Source organism: Varanus komodoensis, unplaced genomic scaffold, assembly GCF_004798865.1.
Source record: "Varanus komodoensis strain SLA01 unplaced genomic scaffold, ASM479886v1 scaffold51, whole genome shotgun sequence".
In the NCBI taxonomy this organism is placed as follows: domain Eukaryota; kingdom Metazoa; phylum Chordata; class Lepidosauria; order Squamata; family Varanidae; genus Varanus; species Varanus komodoensis.
Window position 1 is genome coordinate 4,067,563 of NW_025336100.1, and position 16,615 is coordinate 4,084,177.

At 44.0% G+C, this 16,615-nt stretch overlaps 2 protein-coding genes across 3 annotated transcripts in view; one reads left to right on the top strand and one right to left on the bottom strand.

Annotated features, from left to right (window-relative positions):
* Positions 1–1,211: 1,211 nt before the first annotated feature.
* On the bottom strand, positions 1,212–2,920 carry LOC123031863 (tigger transposable element-derived protein 1-like). Its single transcript, XM_044447272.1, has 2 exons — positions 1,457–2,920; positions 1,212–1,334 (listed from the first exon to the last, which is right to left on the bottom strand). Exons 1-2 carry the CDS (start codon positions 2,918–2,920, stop codon positions 1,212–1,214), a joined length of 1,587 nt encoding a protein of 528 aa, XP_044303207.1.
* Positions 2,921–9,290: 6,370 nt separating this feature from the next.
* The window catches only part of RPIA (ribose 5-phosphate isomerase A), a 42,279-nt gene continuing 34,954 nt past the window's right edge, over positions 9,291–16,615 (top strand). Inside the window, exons 1-2 of one of the 2 annotated variants that reach the window (XR_006416407.1) lie at positions 9,291–9,601; positions 13,435–13,495. Coding sequence is in view for 1 of the 2 variants with exons in the window: in XM_044447329.1 (XP_044303264.1) it covers positions 9,404–9,601; positions 13,435–13,495 (259 nt within the window). In the remaining variant the exon portion in view is untranslated. The remainder of the gene's footprint in view (positions 9,602–13,434; positions 13,496–16,615) is intronic. The other variant, XM_044447329.1, reaches the window with a different exon arrangement.

Here is a 16,615-nt window from a genome sequence, read left to right on the forward strand (position 1 = left end):
CACATTTTGGAATAATAAGTGAGAAGATATAAAGGAAGGGCAAGGGTGTAGTGGAGTTAACCCTCGGGGGTCGGAGTGCCTCCCACTTATTTTAGAGGGTGTCCTCAGGGAGGTTACTGTCCCTCTTAAAAGACTTAATTTGTTGGTTCGCGGCTAGCAGCTACTTCTGGGTTCGGGGTCCTGCATTTAATGGGTTAAGAACAGGGGTGCTTTTTTGGACAGTTCCCAACAGTTATTGGAAACTACCTATCTGGAGCGCTGCCTGCCAGGCAGGCACATGTGTTTTCTGTGATACTTTCCCTCATGATCAGCCTCTGCTGCTCAGCAATATGTGGTCAGCTTGCCTTTGCTGCTCCAAAAGCTACTTCCCCTCCTTCCTGCATTCACACCACACTTTTATTCCACTTTAAACAGTCATTGCTTCCCCAAATAATTGATGTATTGAGTGTTACTAGTGGACACCTATTCCTCACACAGAGAGGTACAGTTTCCAAGTTTCTGGGGAAGAGGGATTGACTGAAAAACCAGTCTGAAAATTCCAGCTCTGTGAGGTGAATAGGTATTTTCTGGCAACTTTTAGCTCCAGAATTATTTAGCAGAAATAATGGTTAAAGTGGAATAAAAGTATTGTAATGGGAGTATATTCACTGGAATCGATGGGGAAATTAGCCATGAGTAATGATAGACTTAAGTTGCTCTTATGCAGGATTCAGCATGGATTCAATGAGAGCACAATAGACTCTTGAAAAATTTGAGAAACTGGAACCCCTAAACTATGGATTCTGGACTCATGGAGGATCTCCCACACATATGCACACACAAAGTGGTTGCAGAGGCCACAGAAAATTAAAAAATGCAAATAGTAATTATCAATCCAGGCTGCTGCTCTTGGAAGAATATAATAACAGTAGTCCCCTGAAATTCACAGGGGTTGCATTCCTAGAGCACCTGCAAATTGTGAAAAACTGCAAATTTCGAATGTTGTAAAAAATAAAAATATAAAATGCCTATTTTTATAGTTTAAACCCTAAACATGTCTTTCACTGTCATTTTCTTTGGTATAAGTAGGGTAAATACAGTAATAATGTAATTTAATAGAAAAACAGTAAAATGTACACTGTACTCACAGCAAAACAGGGAATTTACAGCTCTTCGGGTGGCGCCTCTTCTTCAGGCGCTTCAGGAGGAGTCATATCGTCTGACAGTGGGGTTTAGTGCTTGCTTTTGCTGAGGAACATTGTGATGGAAAGCTGCTGTCGTTGTTTCTTCATGGTTGTGAGGAGGGTTTTATATGTCTGAATGGCAGCATCGATGCTATTATTAACTTTGAGAGCCTGGACCATATAGGGATCCCATGCTTCAATCATCCCTTGCAACTCCTTCACTGTCCTAATAATCTGGGACAGAAGTTCCAATGTCAGGCCCTGCTCCTCCTCCTCTTGCTCTGGTCTTTCACTTCCTCCTCCTCTTCACTGGCAGACTTTGTTAACTCCAACAAATCCTCATTTGTCAGGGGTTCAGAGTGGGCATCGATGAGGTTGTTGACCTCATCTTGAGTGATGTCATCAAAACCTTCACCACCAAGTATCTTTGCCAGTCTCATGGCCTTGTCGACAGCCTCGTGCTGAATTTCTTCAGGTGAGAAGCCCTTGTAGTCATGGACACACTCTGGCCACAGTTTCTTCCAGCATGCCTTGAGGGTTTCCTTTTTCATCTCCTTAAGAGCAGCTTGGATGACTGACAGGCACGTTGCGATCGTAAAGTTACGCCAGTAACCCTTTAATGTAAAATTCTCGTCCGTGTCCATTGCATCCACAAGGTGTTGGAGAGAATTCCGGGTATAAAGAGCCTTGAAGGCACAGATCACGCCTTGGTCCATAGGTTGGATGAGGGAGGTGGTGTTGGCAGGGAGGAACTTAATCTGGACTCCATCGTAATACAGATCCAAAGGGTGGCCACCAGCATTATCCATAATGAGCAACACCTTGAAGTCCATGCCTAAGTAGTGGAGGTATTCCTTGGCTTGAGGGATGAAGCACTGATGAAACCAATTTGAAGTTAGGATTTTGGTAATCCAGGCCTTAGGGTTCTGCATCCAGTAGACAGGCAACAGGTTTTTATTTTTGTTTTTGAGGGCCTTAGGGTTCGCTGATTTGTAGATGAGGCCTGGTTTCATCATGTAACCAGCAGAATTGCCACACATAATGAGCGTCACTCTGTCCTTCTGTGCCTTAAACCCTGGAGCTTTGGCTTCATCCTTCATGATGTAAGTTCTGGACAGCATCTTCTTCCAGAACAAGCCAGTCTCATCTATGTTGAAAACTTGTTCAGGCTTGTATCCCTTCTCCTCTATGATGTGCCTGAACGTCTCAGGGTACTTTTCCACAGCTTCTTTGCTGGCAGATGCTGCCTCTCCGTGTAGGTAAACACTTTTAATATTGAATAGTTTCTGAAAACGATCAAACCATCCCTTACTGGCTTGAAAATTTTCAGGCTCTGGCGCTGTTGATGGTCCTGGTTGTGGTTCTTCGATACCTTCTGTATTGTCTCCTGTAGTGAACTGCTGGTACAATTTGCGTGCTTTCTCACGGATGATGTTACCATCCAAGGGGATGTTCTTCCTGCAGTCAGTGATCCACAATACCAGGGCAGATTCCACCCTGACAATATTCTTATTTCTTACAGTTGTTACCTTTTTGGCACTATCACAGAAACATACTGATACAGTACTCCTGATTGCTGCCTTGTTCTTCTTTATGTAGCGTATGGTGCTTTCATTGACGCCATAATGGTGCGCTACTGTGGCGTTACTTTTTAGTTCCCAGAACAAATCCAGTAATTCAGCTTTCTCCCAGAGAGTTTTAAACTTCCTCTGGCACTTAGGGGTTCTTTGGCAGAAGGCTTGGAAGGTGCGGGGCATTTGGGCGGCGTGTTAGGGCTTCAAGAACCTGTGAGATGTGTCACAGGGCAGCAGCCAATCAGCGGTTTCCATGAACAATAGCACAGTGCTGTAGTTCGGTTCCAAGGAAAATTCCACTAAAGACTGAGTCCGCGAATGCTGAACCACGACTTTGCAGGTATATATTGTACATAGGTTTCTATAAGTGTGGATAATTAGTGCCTGAGTTTCCTTTCTTCCTCTTCCCTCCCTTATCCCTTTCCCCTTGTATGTCATGTTTTTAGGTAGGAAGCTTGTGTGCAGGAGCTGCCTTATTCCACATAAGACACTCTGGGAGTTTTTTGGCTGGAGAGTGGGATGTACAGAAGCTGTCAGTGTTTCACCTCAAAAAGAGATACCCTAATCTTGTACTCATTACTCAACAGAAATTCAAACAAAGTGACAAAGCTCATTGTATAATTATAGGTTGCATAATCTTGGAAATAGGTATGGCTTGGGGTATATGACTTTGACAGGGTGTGTGGTTTGAGGTGTGGCTCTGACTATCATGAAGGGAGCCATTTCTAAATTTGCCACTACACCACTGGAAAAGGGCAAACAAAATGATCATGGAGCTGAACACCCCCGCCCCCCCGGCACATGATGAAAAAGGTTACAGTGCCTGGGACTACTAAATTCAGAGGGAAATGCAAATGAAGGGAAAATAGAGTTGAACAAAATAAAGAAGAGAAGGAAACATTTTTCTTTGCTATAATACTAGAACCCAGTGGGGTTATCCCATGAAGCTAGGTAGTGGGAGTTTTGGGACAAATAAAAAGTACTTCACACAGCATACAGTAAAGCAATGGAATTCACTTCCACAACACGTAGTGCTAGCTATTAATGATCAGATTGGACAAGCCACAGTTTAAAGAATCCACAGGGTGTCATTACATGGAAACTGGGCCTAACTTTCACACCTTCCCATCTAGACAAATACTAATTACAGAACAATCCCAGTGAAGAAGTTAAGGCTAAAAAAGTGCAAATTCTACCCCCATTTATATGTCCAACCCATATAAGGAGCAACAGGTCCAATTCTTTACATCAGTCTCACTCTGCTACTATCACATTTGACCCTGTGTGTGTGTTCAGCTGTTCAGTCGTGTCCAGCTATAAGCAGTCCTGTGAGACAAATCTTGCCACACTTTTCAATCCACCTCTTTCAGCTGAACTATGCTCTGACCCGCATCCTCTTTGGGTGTCTAAGAAGCATACTCTTTGGTGACCTGGTTTTCTCTTGCTACTGAGCATTCCAAGCATTGTATCTTTTTTGAACAAGCTTGATTGCATGATGTGGCCAAAATAAGTGAGTTTCAGCTTTGTTATCTTGCTGACCAGGGATGCATGTAGTTTAATATGCTCTAGCACCTGCCTGTTCATCACCCCTGCTGTCCATGGAATGCGCAGGAACCTCTGCCAACACAACAGCTCAAATGAGTCGATTTTTCTCTTGTTTAACTTTTTCATTGTCCAACTTTCACAGCCATAGGTTTCTCTAGGAAAAACAATCATTTGGACCAATCTGCACTTGGTTGCCAAGCTGCTGTTCTTGTTTTTCCACACACGATTCATGCTTGTCATTGCCATACGACCTAATGAAATTTGTCACTTTATTTCTGGGCTGCATTCACCGTTGCAAGTAATCTGTGATCCCAGGAAAGTGAATTCCTCTACACATTCAATTTCCACATTATCAACTGCTATTTTGATGGCTTCATTCTGTGCAGTCACCAAGATCTTTGTCTTTTTCATGTTCAGAAAAGGTCAAACTTCTCACTCTCTTCTTTGATTCTTTGGATCAATTGCTTTAGACCTCCCTGGGTTTCTGAGAAAAGGGTTGTGTCATCAGCATATTGAAGGCTGTTGATGGGTCTTCCTCCAATTTTTATCCCAAATTTGATTCTTCAAGATCCATCTTCCTCATTCCTTCCCAGCATACAAGCTGAACAGAAAAGGGGAAAGAATACATCCTTCTCAGACTTTTTTTTCCACCTTAAACCAATCAGTGTCCCTGTATGGTGTTCTTATAGTTGTCCATTGTATATAGTGACTGCAGCCACCTGACTTGATGTGTTGGTACCCCCAGATCTTTTAATGCTTTCCACAACTTCTCATGATCAACGCAGTCAAAGGCTTTCTCATAGTCAATAAAGCACAGGTAAATGTTCTTTTGATATTCTTGAGATTTCTCCACAATCCAGCACAAATTTGCAATATGGTCACAAGTGACCCAGTCTCTTCAAAAGTTTGGACTTCAGGTAGTTCCCTTTCTATAACCCTATATATTCACTTAACAGGGGAACCCTATAAATATCTCTTAAGAAATAAGTCCTACTGTCCAAAATAGGATTTACTTTTGTTTAAGTGGGTACATAATTACAACCAAAATTAACGTTGTTTCTTTGTGTTATGTGCCATCACATCTCCAGCTTATGGACATTCTATGAATGAATGTCATCCAAAATGTCCTGTCCTTCCCAGCCCTGCTCTGCTCTTGTAAACTCAAGGCTGTGGTTTCCTTTAGAGTATCAGTCCATCTCATATTTGGTCTTCCTTTTCTTTTTGAGCCTTCAACTTTCCCTAGCACAATTGTCTTGTCTAGTGAGACTTGCCTTCTCATGACGTGTTCCAAATACGACAGCTTCCATTTCATTGTTTTGCTTTCAAGGAAAATTCTGGTTGGACTTGATCTAGGACCCACTGGCTCATCTTTGTCCATCCAGGGTATTCACAAAGTTCTCCTCCAGCACCCTTTTTTCTTCCTGTCAGTTTCTTCCTGTCCAGCTTTTACAACCATACATAGTCATTTAAAATTAAATACCATGGATCTTGGCACTGTTGTCCAGTAAAACATCCTTGCACTTGAACTTTTCTAGTCTCTTCATTGCTGTCCTTTCAAGTCTCTGTCTTCTTGTAATTTCTTGGCTGAAGTCTCCATTTGAATGGATGACTAAGCCAAGGTATGCAAAATCTTTCACCTTTTCAATGTTTTTGTTGTTGACACTGAAGTTGGGTAATTCTTCTAATAGTCATGATTTTTGTTTTCTTAATATTCAACCACAGTCCTGCTTTTGTACTTTCTTTCACCTTCATCATGAGTAATTTCAATTCATTAATGCTTTAGGTCAGTAGGATGGTATTATCTGCATATCTTAAATTACTGATGTGCTTCCGCCAATGTTCACTTTTTCTGATCCCAACCCAGCTTTCCTTATAATATGTTCTGTGTACAGATTGTGCAGGGAGATATAATGCACCCTTGTTTTATGCTGTTGTGCATAGGAAACCATGCTGTTTCTCCAATGTTTTGTCTTCCTTGTCCATGGTACAGGTTATGCATCAGGACAATCAAGTGCTGAGGCACACCAGCTCCATTCAGGACCATCCATAGTTTCTCATGCACCACACAGTCAAAGGCTTTGCTTTAGTCTATAACTGATTTTCTTCTGAAATTCCTTGATGTACTTGAATAGGCATAGCATATTTGCAATATGATCTTGTGAGCCCTCTCCTTTTCAGAGTCTAGCTTGAACATCAGGCATTTCTTACTTCACATCTTTGCTGCAACACCTGGAACATCATTTTGCTGGCAGGGGAAGTTAGTGCAATGATCCTATAGCTACATTTTTGAATCTCCTTTTTTGGGGATTGGAATGTAGTTTGAAAATTTCCAGTCTGTGGACCATTAATTTGTTTTCCGTATTTGTTGACATATTCTTTTTAGGATTTAGACTGATTTAGCTTGGAATAGTTCCACTGGTACCCTATCTACTCCTGGTGCTTTGTTCCTTTCAAATGTTTTCAGAGCAGCTTTCAATTTGCTTTCTAGTATTGCAGGTTCTTCTGCACGGAATTCCTTTCCTAAGGAATCTGTTATCTTTTTACCTCTTCAGTATAGTTCCTTCTGTGTATTGTTTCCAGCTTCTCTTTTTCCCCTTCCTGGTCATACACTATGTTTTCCTTTTGTCTTTCAGCATTCCTAATCTACATTTGAACCTCCCTTTGATTTCTTCGATCTTCTGGAAGAGGGCTAGTGTTTTTCCTCTTTTGTTGTTCTCTTCTATTACTTTGTACTGGGCCTTGTAACAGTTCCTTTTGCCTCTATGTGATAGTCACTGAAAACTTGCATTGAAGATTCTGAACTCATTTCCGTCATCTTTTGCTTTTCATCTATCCTTAGCAATTATGAGAGTTTAGTCTGTCATCCATTTAGACCTTTTCTTTCTTTTTGCTACAGGAATTGCCTATTCGCATTCTTCCCTAATGTCTCTGGTTTCAATTAAATTCTGTTCTATATGTGGACTTTAAATTTCTCCGGAATGCTATTTAACTTGTATTTTGACACTATGCTTCTCTCAGAGATCTTTTTCGGGTTTACTTTTATATTGATATGCAGAGTTCATGGTTGGCACTACAGTCTACTTGTGGTCTTGCTTTCAATTAATTCTAATTGAAAACCTATTTGATTTCTGTACTGGCCATTTGCTGATATCCATGTGTACAGTTGTCCGTGCAGTTGCTTGGTGTATGTAAACAGATAGTTGGCTTCACAAAATTTTGAGTCATATTCCTGCTTTGTTTCTGACCCCTAAGCCACATCTCCCATAACAATGGATTCTGCTTTCTGGTATGTTATCAATTTTCTCTTGGACAATTTTCTCTTGCATAACATTTCTTCTTCTTTTGCATCTGTTATTGGCGCTCAGGCTTAAATTATGGTTATATTGATATGGCTTGCTCAGGTTGATATGGCTTGCTCAGATTTTGCCTTACAGCGCCATACTGCCTATGCTACATCTTGCATCAGAGTCACTAATAATACTAGAACTGTGAGGCACTCCATTTCTTCTGAGTTTGTCATTTCTGGACATTTTCTGTTTGTCTAATTGAAAATGTCCCATTCAAGTCCCATTCCAGTCTGCTCACATGAAGTATTGTAATTTTCAACCATTTTATTTCTTGCTTTACGGTTTCCAGTTTGCCTTGATTTATAGTTCTTATGGTCCATGTGGCAATTTTATGTGTGGTGCAGCATAGGACTTTCCTTTCATCTCTGTGCATGCATTCCTTTCAGCTTTAGTCTGGTTGCATTATTAGTTACAGTATTATTCATATGTGTTTGCTTTTCCCCAGTAGCTATTTGGGTGTCTCATCTTTGCTACTATCATTTGTTTCATCACAGGGCTTTCCAGGTAAGAAAATTCAGAAGGGGTTTATCATTGCCTTCTCTTGGCCATTATCAGAGTTGGCTTGGGAGTCACTGCCATTATCTTTGAAACATCCTGTAGCAGTGTCACCTTTCAGCTCCAGCTGTTACCCAGTAGCTGCCCTTCAGAAGTTTCTCTCCTACATCACCACTGTTAATTCTGAAGAAGGGGAATGCATCTTTGGCTGGTGTCTCAACTTTGAACATTCTGGCTTGGGTGAACCTGCTAGGAAACCAGCCTAGTGGTATTACTCTTGGTCTCTCTGACATTTTGAACCTCCCTCACCACTTTAAGGTGTGCATCTAAAAGGGGATGGTTGTTGTCCTCTAACAACTGAGTTATACAAACAACGGAAAAAAACAAACAAATAGGGAGTTTGGGTAAACAAAAACAAGCAACCCCCCAAACAGCCCCATTTTTATTCTGTCCTATTTCAAGAATTTCATTCTCATTCAAGTACTACAACTAGTGGATTATTCATATAGCATCATAGCACAATGTATATTATAGTAAATGGCATCAATATTATGTAAATAACTGCAAAAATATGTTTACTATTTTACTTATATAGATTAATACAGTGAATATATTCTCATTTTTTAAAAAATAAAACTGTTTCACTTCATTTATATGTTTGCATTGAGAACAATTGCTTCCTTTGAAGTACTCATAACTTGAAGTCTGCCCTGATTTCATCTACAGTTGTATGCAAAAATCAATTTGCACGTGTGTACGCACTGTTTGAATATTTTGAATACCACACTTATTGGAACCGCTTTCCACTGAAGAGCATCGCCTTGGGCACGAGGGCTAGTGCTTGACAGGAGCTGTAGTCCTAAGCATCAAGGGGTTAGTAGGTGCCTGCGTTGTAGGAGAGTTGCACAGTGATAAAGAAAGTCACATAAACCTGTCGCACAGTGACATAAACCTGCCCTTTTATGTGCGCAAACCTTGATGACACCGCGGAAGCAACAACTCGAAGTATTATCTTTCGCTAATATGAGCGAACATCTTCCTCTCACAATTGCAGGAGCGAGGCCATTACGCCAAGTACGGTTGCGCTGCCGGGGTGCATTATGGACGTTGTGGTTTTCCGGTGGCTTCGTGCAAGGGCGCCTGGTGCGGACAACACAGCAAATCCTATCTGTCCCTAGAGAAAGAAGGCGTCCTGCGCAGAAAGAAACGAGCTTAATCTTTAGCTCCGTTCCCGAATGAATCGGGGCATCGGCACGAGCCAGGTGGCGCCGAAGGCGGCATGTGGCGCAGACGGGAGCCTCTCGTCTCTCTCTACGGGGCGTTGGTAGCGGAAGGAAGGGGGCGGTCAGGAGCGCTGCGTAGAGGACACGTGCGAGACCCTACTACGCTCAGCGGCTGCGGTGCGATTAAGAGCGATAATATGACCGAGGAGGCGAAAAAGTTGGCTGCATATGCTGCAGTAAACAACCACGTGCAGGTGGGAACCTCTTTTTGCAAGTAAAGGTATTTTCCAACTGTCGATTCGGGGTTTTGTTTTCCTTCCCCTTTGTTTTCTTTTCCCCTTGTTTTTTTTGTTTGTGAAGTTCCGTGCACCTTCCGAAGGCCTTAGCAGTCTGGACAGCTGAGTGTGGTTGCACCTGGAATGTATATTGATCCCATGTCAAGTCTGAGGAAGAAGGCGGTTTGTTCTACGTGTTTTATATAGTAATTGAGAAAACTCCAAAGATTGGGCGGGTATTTAAACAGGTTATGTTCTTCATTTGGGAATTCAAAAAGCTTCCCATGAGTAGGTTTAGACTTCATAGAAACATAGAAATATAGAAAACAGAGCAAGTCAGAAGGGGTCTTCTGGGCCATCTTGTCTGGCCTCCAGCACCAGCCGGCTCCACCCACAGCATGCCCATAATGTGCACGTCCAGCCTATCCTTGAACACCCACACCGATGGGACCTCAACGACCTCTCGTGGAAGCCCATTCCACACCCTCGGGGTCCTGACTGTCAGGAAGTGCTTCCTGGCATCCAAATGGAACTTTGGCTCCCTGAGCTTTGCTCCATTGGAGCGTGTCCTGCCTTCCTCTGCAGGGGAGAACAGGTTTCTACCCATCTCCATGTGACATCCCCTCACATACCTGTATGTCGCCAACATATCCCCTCTGAGTCTCCTCTTCTCCAGACTGAAGAGACCCAGTTCCCTTTTTGTTGCTCTTGATATTCTTGGCAAGTCTCAGCTCGTAATCAGCCTTAGCCTTGCGAAGAATCCTTCTGCAATGGGCCTCCTCCTCCCGGTATACCTTTTTGTCTGTTTCCCCAGTACCCATTTCCTGCGGAGGTTCCTCTTTCGTCTAATCCCTCTAACCACCTCCTTTTGCATGCATGGCGGCACTCTCCTCCGCCTCCCCACCTTACTGACTAGAGGTATCATCAAGGCTTGCACCTCCAAAACCTCCCTTTTGAGTGCTATCCACCCCTCCTCAACTTGCTTACCTTCCAGTAATCTATCCCAGGAGACTTTCCCCAGTCTGGCCTTCAGTTGGCCAAAGTTGGCCCTCTTGAAGTCCCAGCTTCTAGTGCTTGACCTGCTTTACGTCCCCAGTCCCCTGATCTCAAAGCAAAGGATGGAGTGATCACTCGCATCCAGAGCTCCCCTAATCTGTACTTCATCTATCAGTTCCTTCCTATTGGTCAAGACCAAGTCAAGGATGTTTCCCCCCCTCGTCGCCTCTCAGACCCTCTGTGTGAAAAACCCTCCCTCTATAGCTTCTAGGAAGCAACGTGACCTGGCTGTCACCGCGAAGTGAGTCTCCCAAGTAATATCCGGGAGATTGAAATCTCCCATAATTACTGTGCCTCTCCTCTGAGATATCCTTAGAATCTGGCCTGTCAGGACATCATCCAGGGTCTCAAGTTGACCTGGAGGGCGATAGCATACCCCCACTGTCAGGTCTCTTTCCCTGTCAAAACCCTTAAGTTTCACCCAGACTGCCTCTACCGAATCCCCATCTGTGCTGCATTCTATCTCACTGCATTCTATCCCTTCCCTGATGTATAAAGCCACGCCCCCACCCCTCTTTCCCTTCCTGTTCTTTCTAAAAAGGTGATACCCTTCTATGTTCACATTCCAGACTTGCCTTTCATCCCACCAAGTTTCTGTGATACCCACCAGATGATATCCCTCTATTCCCAGGAGAGCTTCAAGCTCTTCCTGCTTATTACCCATGCTCCTAGCATTGGTGTATATGCACCTCAACTCCTTCCCACCTCTTCCCTTCCTTGGAGTTCCCAGCCTCCTCCTTCCTCCCATCCTCCCTGATACTTGGCCCCTCTCTGTAGGAGTCCTGTCAGTCCCTGCAGTATCTCTAAAACCCTGCTCCCAGAGCCCTGATCCTCTCTCCACCCTTGTCCAGTGCAGACACGTTACTGGAGGCCTGAACCCAGCCCCCTGGTCAGTTTAAAGTCTTCTGGACGAAGCTCGCTAGAGCATCTCCAAAGGACCTTTTCCCCATCCTTGTGAGGTGTAACCCGTCCCTTGCCAGAAGTCCATTGGCAAAAAAAAGAGTGCCGTGGTCAAGGAACCCGAAGCGCTCCTTCTGGCACCATACCCTAAGCCAGTCATTCACCTCGGAGACCCTCCTGTCCCTTCCTGGCCCAAATCCCCGGACCAGTAAGATTGACGAGAAGGCGACTTGGGCCTTCAGCTCCCTGAGTTTCTTCTCCAAGGCCTCAAAGTCCCTGGTGGTCCCAACCACACCCTGCCTGGCCACATCATTTCTGCCCACATGGATCACCAGGAGCTGCTGGTGACCCCCGGAGCGAACAAGATGCTCCACTCTGTCCTTTACATGCCAGATGCGTGCACCCAGCAGGCAGCAAACCTCCCTTGTCTCCAGGATGGGGCGGCACACTGCCGCCTCAGTGCCCCTAAGCAGGGAGTCCCCAACAACAATCACCCGCTGCTGTACCTTCCCGGTGCTGGTGGGCGGCCATGCCCTGGCACTCGACTCTCCTGCAGCGGCCCCTTGCTGCCTGACGTCCCAGGCTGGGGGTCCTGCTGATCCCCCGAGGCCTCATCAGCCCCAGCCCCCCCAAGTGGAGAGAACCTGTTTCCCAGCTCCAGATTGGTGCCAGGAGAAGGAGGAGGCTGTGCTGGCCTCCTCCTGTGGGTGACATACCTCCATGTCTCCGCAGCTGCTCCTCCCGTGGTCTCTCCCTCAACCCTCTGTCCAGAGGGGGGCAGCTCCCGGGGGTCCTGGAGAGCTCTCTCGGCCCTCAGGCACCTCGCCTCCTCTTCTAGCAGAGTCACCATCTTGCACCAAGGGCAAGTGTATCCCTGCCTCTCCTGGGGGAGAAGGGCGAACATGTCGCAGCTCTCACAGCGGACAGCAACACCCTTGACTCCCACCAAGCCCATCTCCTGGTCTGCCATCGGTATCCCTTCTGAGACCTTACCTTGGTCCCCTGCCTTGTTTGTCCTGCAGTTCCTCTCACTCTCCCAATTCTCTCAGACAAAAACCCACTCGCTCACACACACACAAGGATAAAATAAACTTAAATTTAAATTGGAAGAAAAACAAAGCACAGCACAAACAAAACAAAACAAACCAAACAAACAAACCAACCTCTGTGTCTCAGGGAAGGGAGTCTCCGGACAGCCCAGGCTGCAGCTAAGGGACGCAGACAAGGGACGACGCCCTTCCTCTCTGCTGCTCCTGGCCCTCTGCTCCCCTGCCCAGCTCCTACCTTGCCTTCGCCAGTCCCCTGGCCACTCAGCCCTCTCTCCCAGCCAGTGCCTCCGCTGCTCTGCCAAGAGGCTGGAGCCAAAAGGCTTCTTATTAAAGCAAGCAATTACTCAAAGCTTCAGTCATCTGGAGTCCCACTGAAATAGTTATTGGTATTAGAGTGTCAGTGATAAGGACAAGATTAATTTCCCATACTCATCTAACAGCTTATTACCGTACTATTCGTAATAACTAAATATGTAAGTGTATAAGCATATAACCTTACATATCGCTACTGTTTCTTCCTGAAGCAAAAGGACAAGCAGGACTAAATGTCTACCTCTTCTCATCCTTGTGATTTTAAAAGATGGGTTTAGTTTTTAAATTCAAAGCACATTTATCTATTTTTTCTGAAGTACTTAGCACAATTTTATATGAAGTATGTTTCTGCTTCCTTAAAAATTAGACCATAGAATCTATGGCACAGGTATTCATGGCTTTCTAAAAGTTGGCTTTATATGCTGTGTAGTAATTGTATGGCATAATTTTTGAGTTGATTGCAAAAATAAAATATTTGTGCTCCCTTATTTGTAGACTAATCAAGTCCTTGGAATTGGAAGTGGCTCTACCATTGTTCATGCTGTGCATAAGTTGGGTATGTATTTTCTCTGTTCCTTCTGTCGAAAATGGTGTTCCAGTTATGCAAAATGTTGTTTGCTCAGTGCAAGTATCCCTAGTCTGGCATAACTGCCAAGCAGCTAGGCTTAGTGCAGATAAGCCTGTGTAGGCCCAGTCTCTCTAGTCATGATGTATTGGGCATCTTTTTAAGGCATATATGTGTGAATTTGAGCATGTGTAGTCCAAAACCATTCCATTATTCTTTATGTGGATTAAATAATGCCTCAAATCATACAGTTGTTCTTGCCCTGTGTGTAACATGTGGGGTGGGGTGGGTCAAGAGATGAGTTAATAGGGAAGGAAGGGCACAATTTTTGTGCATCCAAATTGGTTTTAGAGGATTTGCAAGTTAAAAAAAAGTCTTTATATTGTAAACAGATTTCAATTTGAGGTATTAAATATTCTGACAGAATCTTATACTGTTACTTAAACTTGGTTTCTGGGGAGACCTCAAAGGTGGAGGGTAACATAATAGGAACAACCACTCCTTATCTTGTAGGGTTATTGGGATTTTTTAATGAACATTTTGATCCATTTTAAAATTAGAGGAATTGAATCCCTCTAGATCTCTTGGTTCCTCAAACCTTCCATTGCAAATGCCTTTGGCAGAGGAACTAACAATATGTTGGGAACATATATCCATTCTAGAAGCACTCTTTTGGGAATTACTTGGCATTCCAAGGCCAAAAGTTCTCATAAGCTTTTGAGAATATTTCCAATTAATCTTTAAAAAGTTAATATTTTATACAACCTTCCAAGGTGTTAGTTCAGTTATTAAAAGACCATTTTCAATTGCCGTTCTTTTAATGGTTTTTACCAAGGAGGCTTTCTTTGTAAGCATTTGTGTAAATTTGTTCCTTACCTGATAGTGATAAATGTGAATGTTGATAAAACAGGGTTGGGGAAAGATCTGTTACTAGAAGAAAGACAATGGATTCTAGCTTTTTCAGGATGGCTTTTGGATATAACACCCAGATTTTCCTATTATTCATTGTTGAAAATAATTGCCAATTATAATTATCACTTTGCTTCCAAGGTAAGTTTTTTCAACCTCTGATAATTTTGTACCGGTGAATTTGTTCACCAGTACAAAAATAATTCCTCTTGTGATAAGCACTTTAAATCAGACCATGTACTAAATTTGGCAGGGTAAGTGCTATACTGCTAACTGGACACAATTTTTATTTCATTTGCTGTTTAGAAATGGTATGTGCAATTAAAATTTTATTAAAGACAGACAGAGAAACTGCTTTCACACAGCAGGTATTATGAACTAGGAAGCCTTATTTTGTATTTAAAGACTAAACTCTGGCCAGGGCACTCTGCACTGGGACTGGGACTGGTGAAGAGGCTTGGGGACTGGTGGGAGAGAGGTCTGCTGTGCAGAGCTTTAAGACCTGCTGTTGCAACTGCCCCCTGCACCTCAGTGCCTTCCAGCTTTCCTCCTGGTTGCAGCATAGTCCATCAGGTCTGAGTGCCTGCACCCGGCTTTGCAATTTCAGCAGCTTTCTTCAGCATAAAAGCAGGCGTACTGCTGGATGGTGGGCCACCTGCCAGGGGGCAACACCAAAGGGGGCGCACCCCTTTACTATGCTCCTTTGGGATGCCATGAGGGTACCTTTCTGGTTGTTTCTCACCACCCCCTGCCTTTGTGGGACTATGCCTGGGGCCATGGCTGAGAGGGTGTCTATGGGACCAAGGCGGAGTTGGTGGGCGTCTCAGTTAGCATAGTGATGAGTAGAGGGAGCTATGACACTGGGGGGAGTAATGGCCAGGTAAGGGCAATGCAGCTCAGACTGTTAATGGGCTTGTTCTGTCCCTCATGCTATTTAACATCTACATGAAACCACTGAGTGGGGTCATCTGGAGTTTTGATGTGCACTGCCCTCAGACAACACACAGCTCTATTTCTCCTTTTCATCATTGGCAGGTGAGGCTGTGGATGTGCTAAACCAGGGCCTGGCTATAACAGTGGACTGGATGAGGACTAACAAACTGAAACTCAGTCCAAACAAGACTGAGATGTTGTTGTTGGGTGATTCCTTTGACTGAATGGGGGGGGTTTAACCCTTTTTAGATGGGGTTGAAGCCCCCCCCCCCCCCCCCGGAGCATATTTGTAACTTTAGGGTGCTCCTTGCTCCATCATTGTCACTTAAGGCTTAGGTAGCATCAGTAGCTCTGAGTTCCTTCCACCAGCTTCCCCTGGTGACCCAGCTGCACCTCTACCTGGACATGGATATTCAGGCTTCAGTGGCCTGTGCTCAGGCAGTCTCTAGATTAGATTACAGAAGTTCACTCTACATGGGAGTGCTCAGTAGCTGCAGTTGGTGCAGAATGCAGCACTCAGATTAATAAATGGGACCCAGAGGTCTGAACATATAAGATCAGTTCTGCACTGGCCACCTGCATGTTTCTAGTCCTAATTCAGGAGTCTCTCAGTTCTCTGGCAGAGGGATTTAAACCATTCTGAGAGCTCTGTGCTAATGAACGGGATATTAAAGCCTAAATACATGCATAAATATATACATACAATTCTGGTTTTAACCTAAAATGCCCAACAGAGCTTGGGACCACAATGCCTGTCAGAACGCCTCTCCCAGTTCCCATCTACTTGGACCTTACACTCCAGCCCTGGGGCCTTCCTCCAGGTGTCAACCCCTTGAGAGGTTTGGAGGGCAACAACTAGGGGGAGGACCTTTTCTTTGTTGGCCCCCCATCTCACTGCTGTGTCCTACCTGACACCAAATTTGCCATCTTTTTGGCATCAGGTTAAGACAACCTTCTTTGTGGAGGCCTTTAAAGACTTCCCTGGTCATTCAGGGGCCTGAAAAAATTAGGTGCCCTTTTTCATTCTTGACTTGTGCCATTTTAGTTGATTTTTAATGTTTTATATATATTTTATTGTTTTTATACTTGGTTGTAAACTGCCCAGAAAGCTTTGGTATGGAAATGAAATGATGATGACGACGACGATGGAATTGCAAGTGAAATTAAGCCCAATATTTGTAATATTTTAAATGGACTATTTTAAGCATGGATGTTCTAATACTAAATTTTTTCTTGGATGATACTTGTTGGACTGAGTATATATTAAAC

Coding starts and splice junctions, on each gene's coding strand:
- LOC123031863 (XM_044447272.1), bottom strand. CDS start 2,920: ATGCCCCGCACCTTCCAAGCCTTCTGCCAAAGAACCCCTAAGTGCCAG. Junction 1,335..1,456: donor CCAGTGAAGAGGAGGAGGAA/GTGAAAGACCAG, acceptor TATATGGTCCAG/GCTCTCAAAGTTAATAATAG.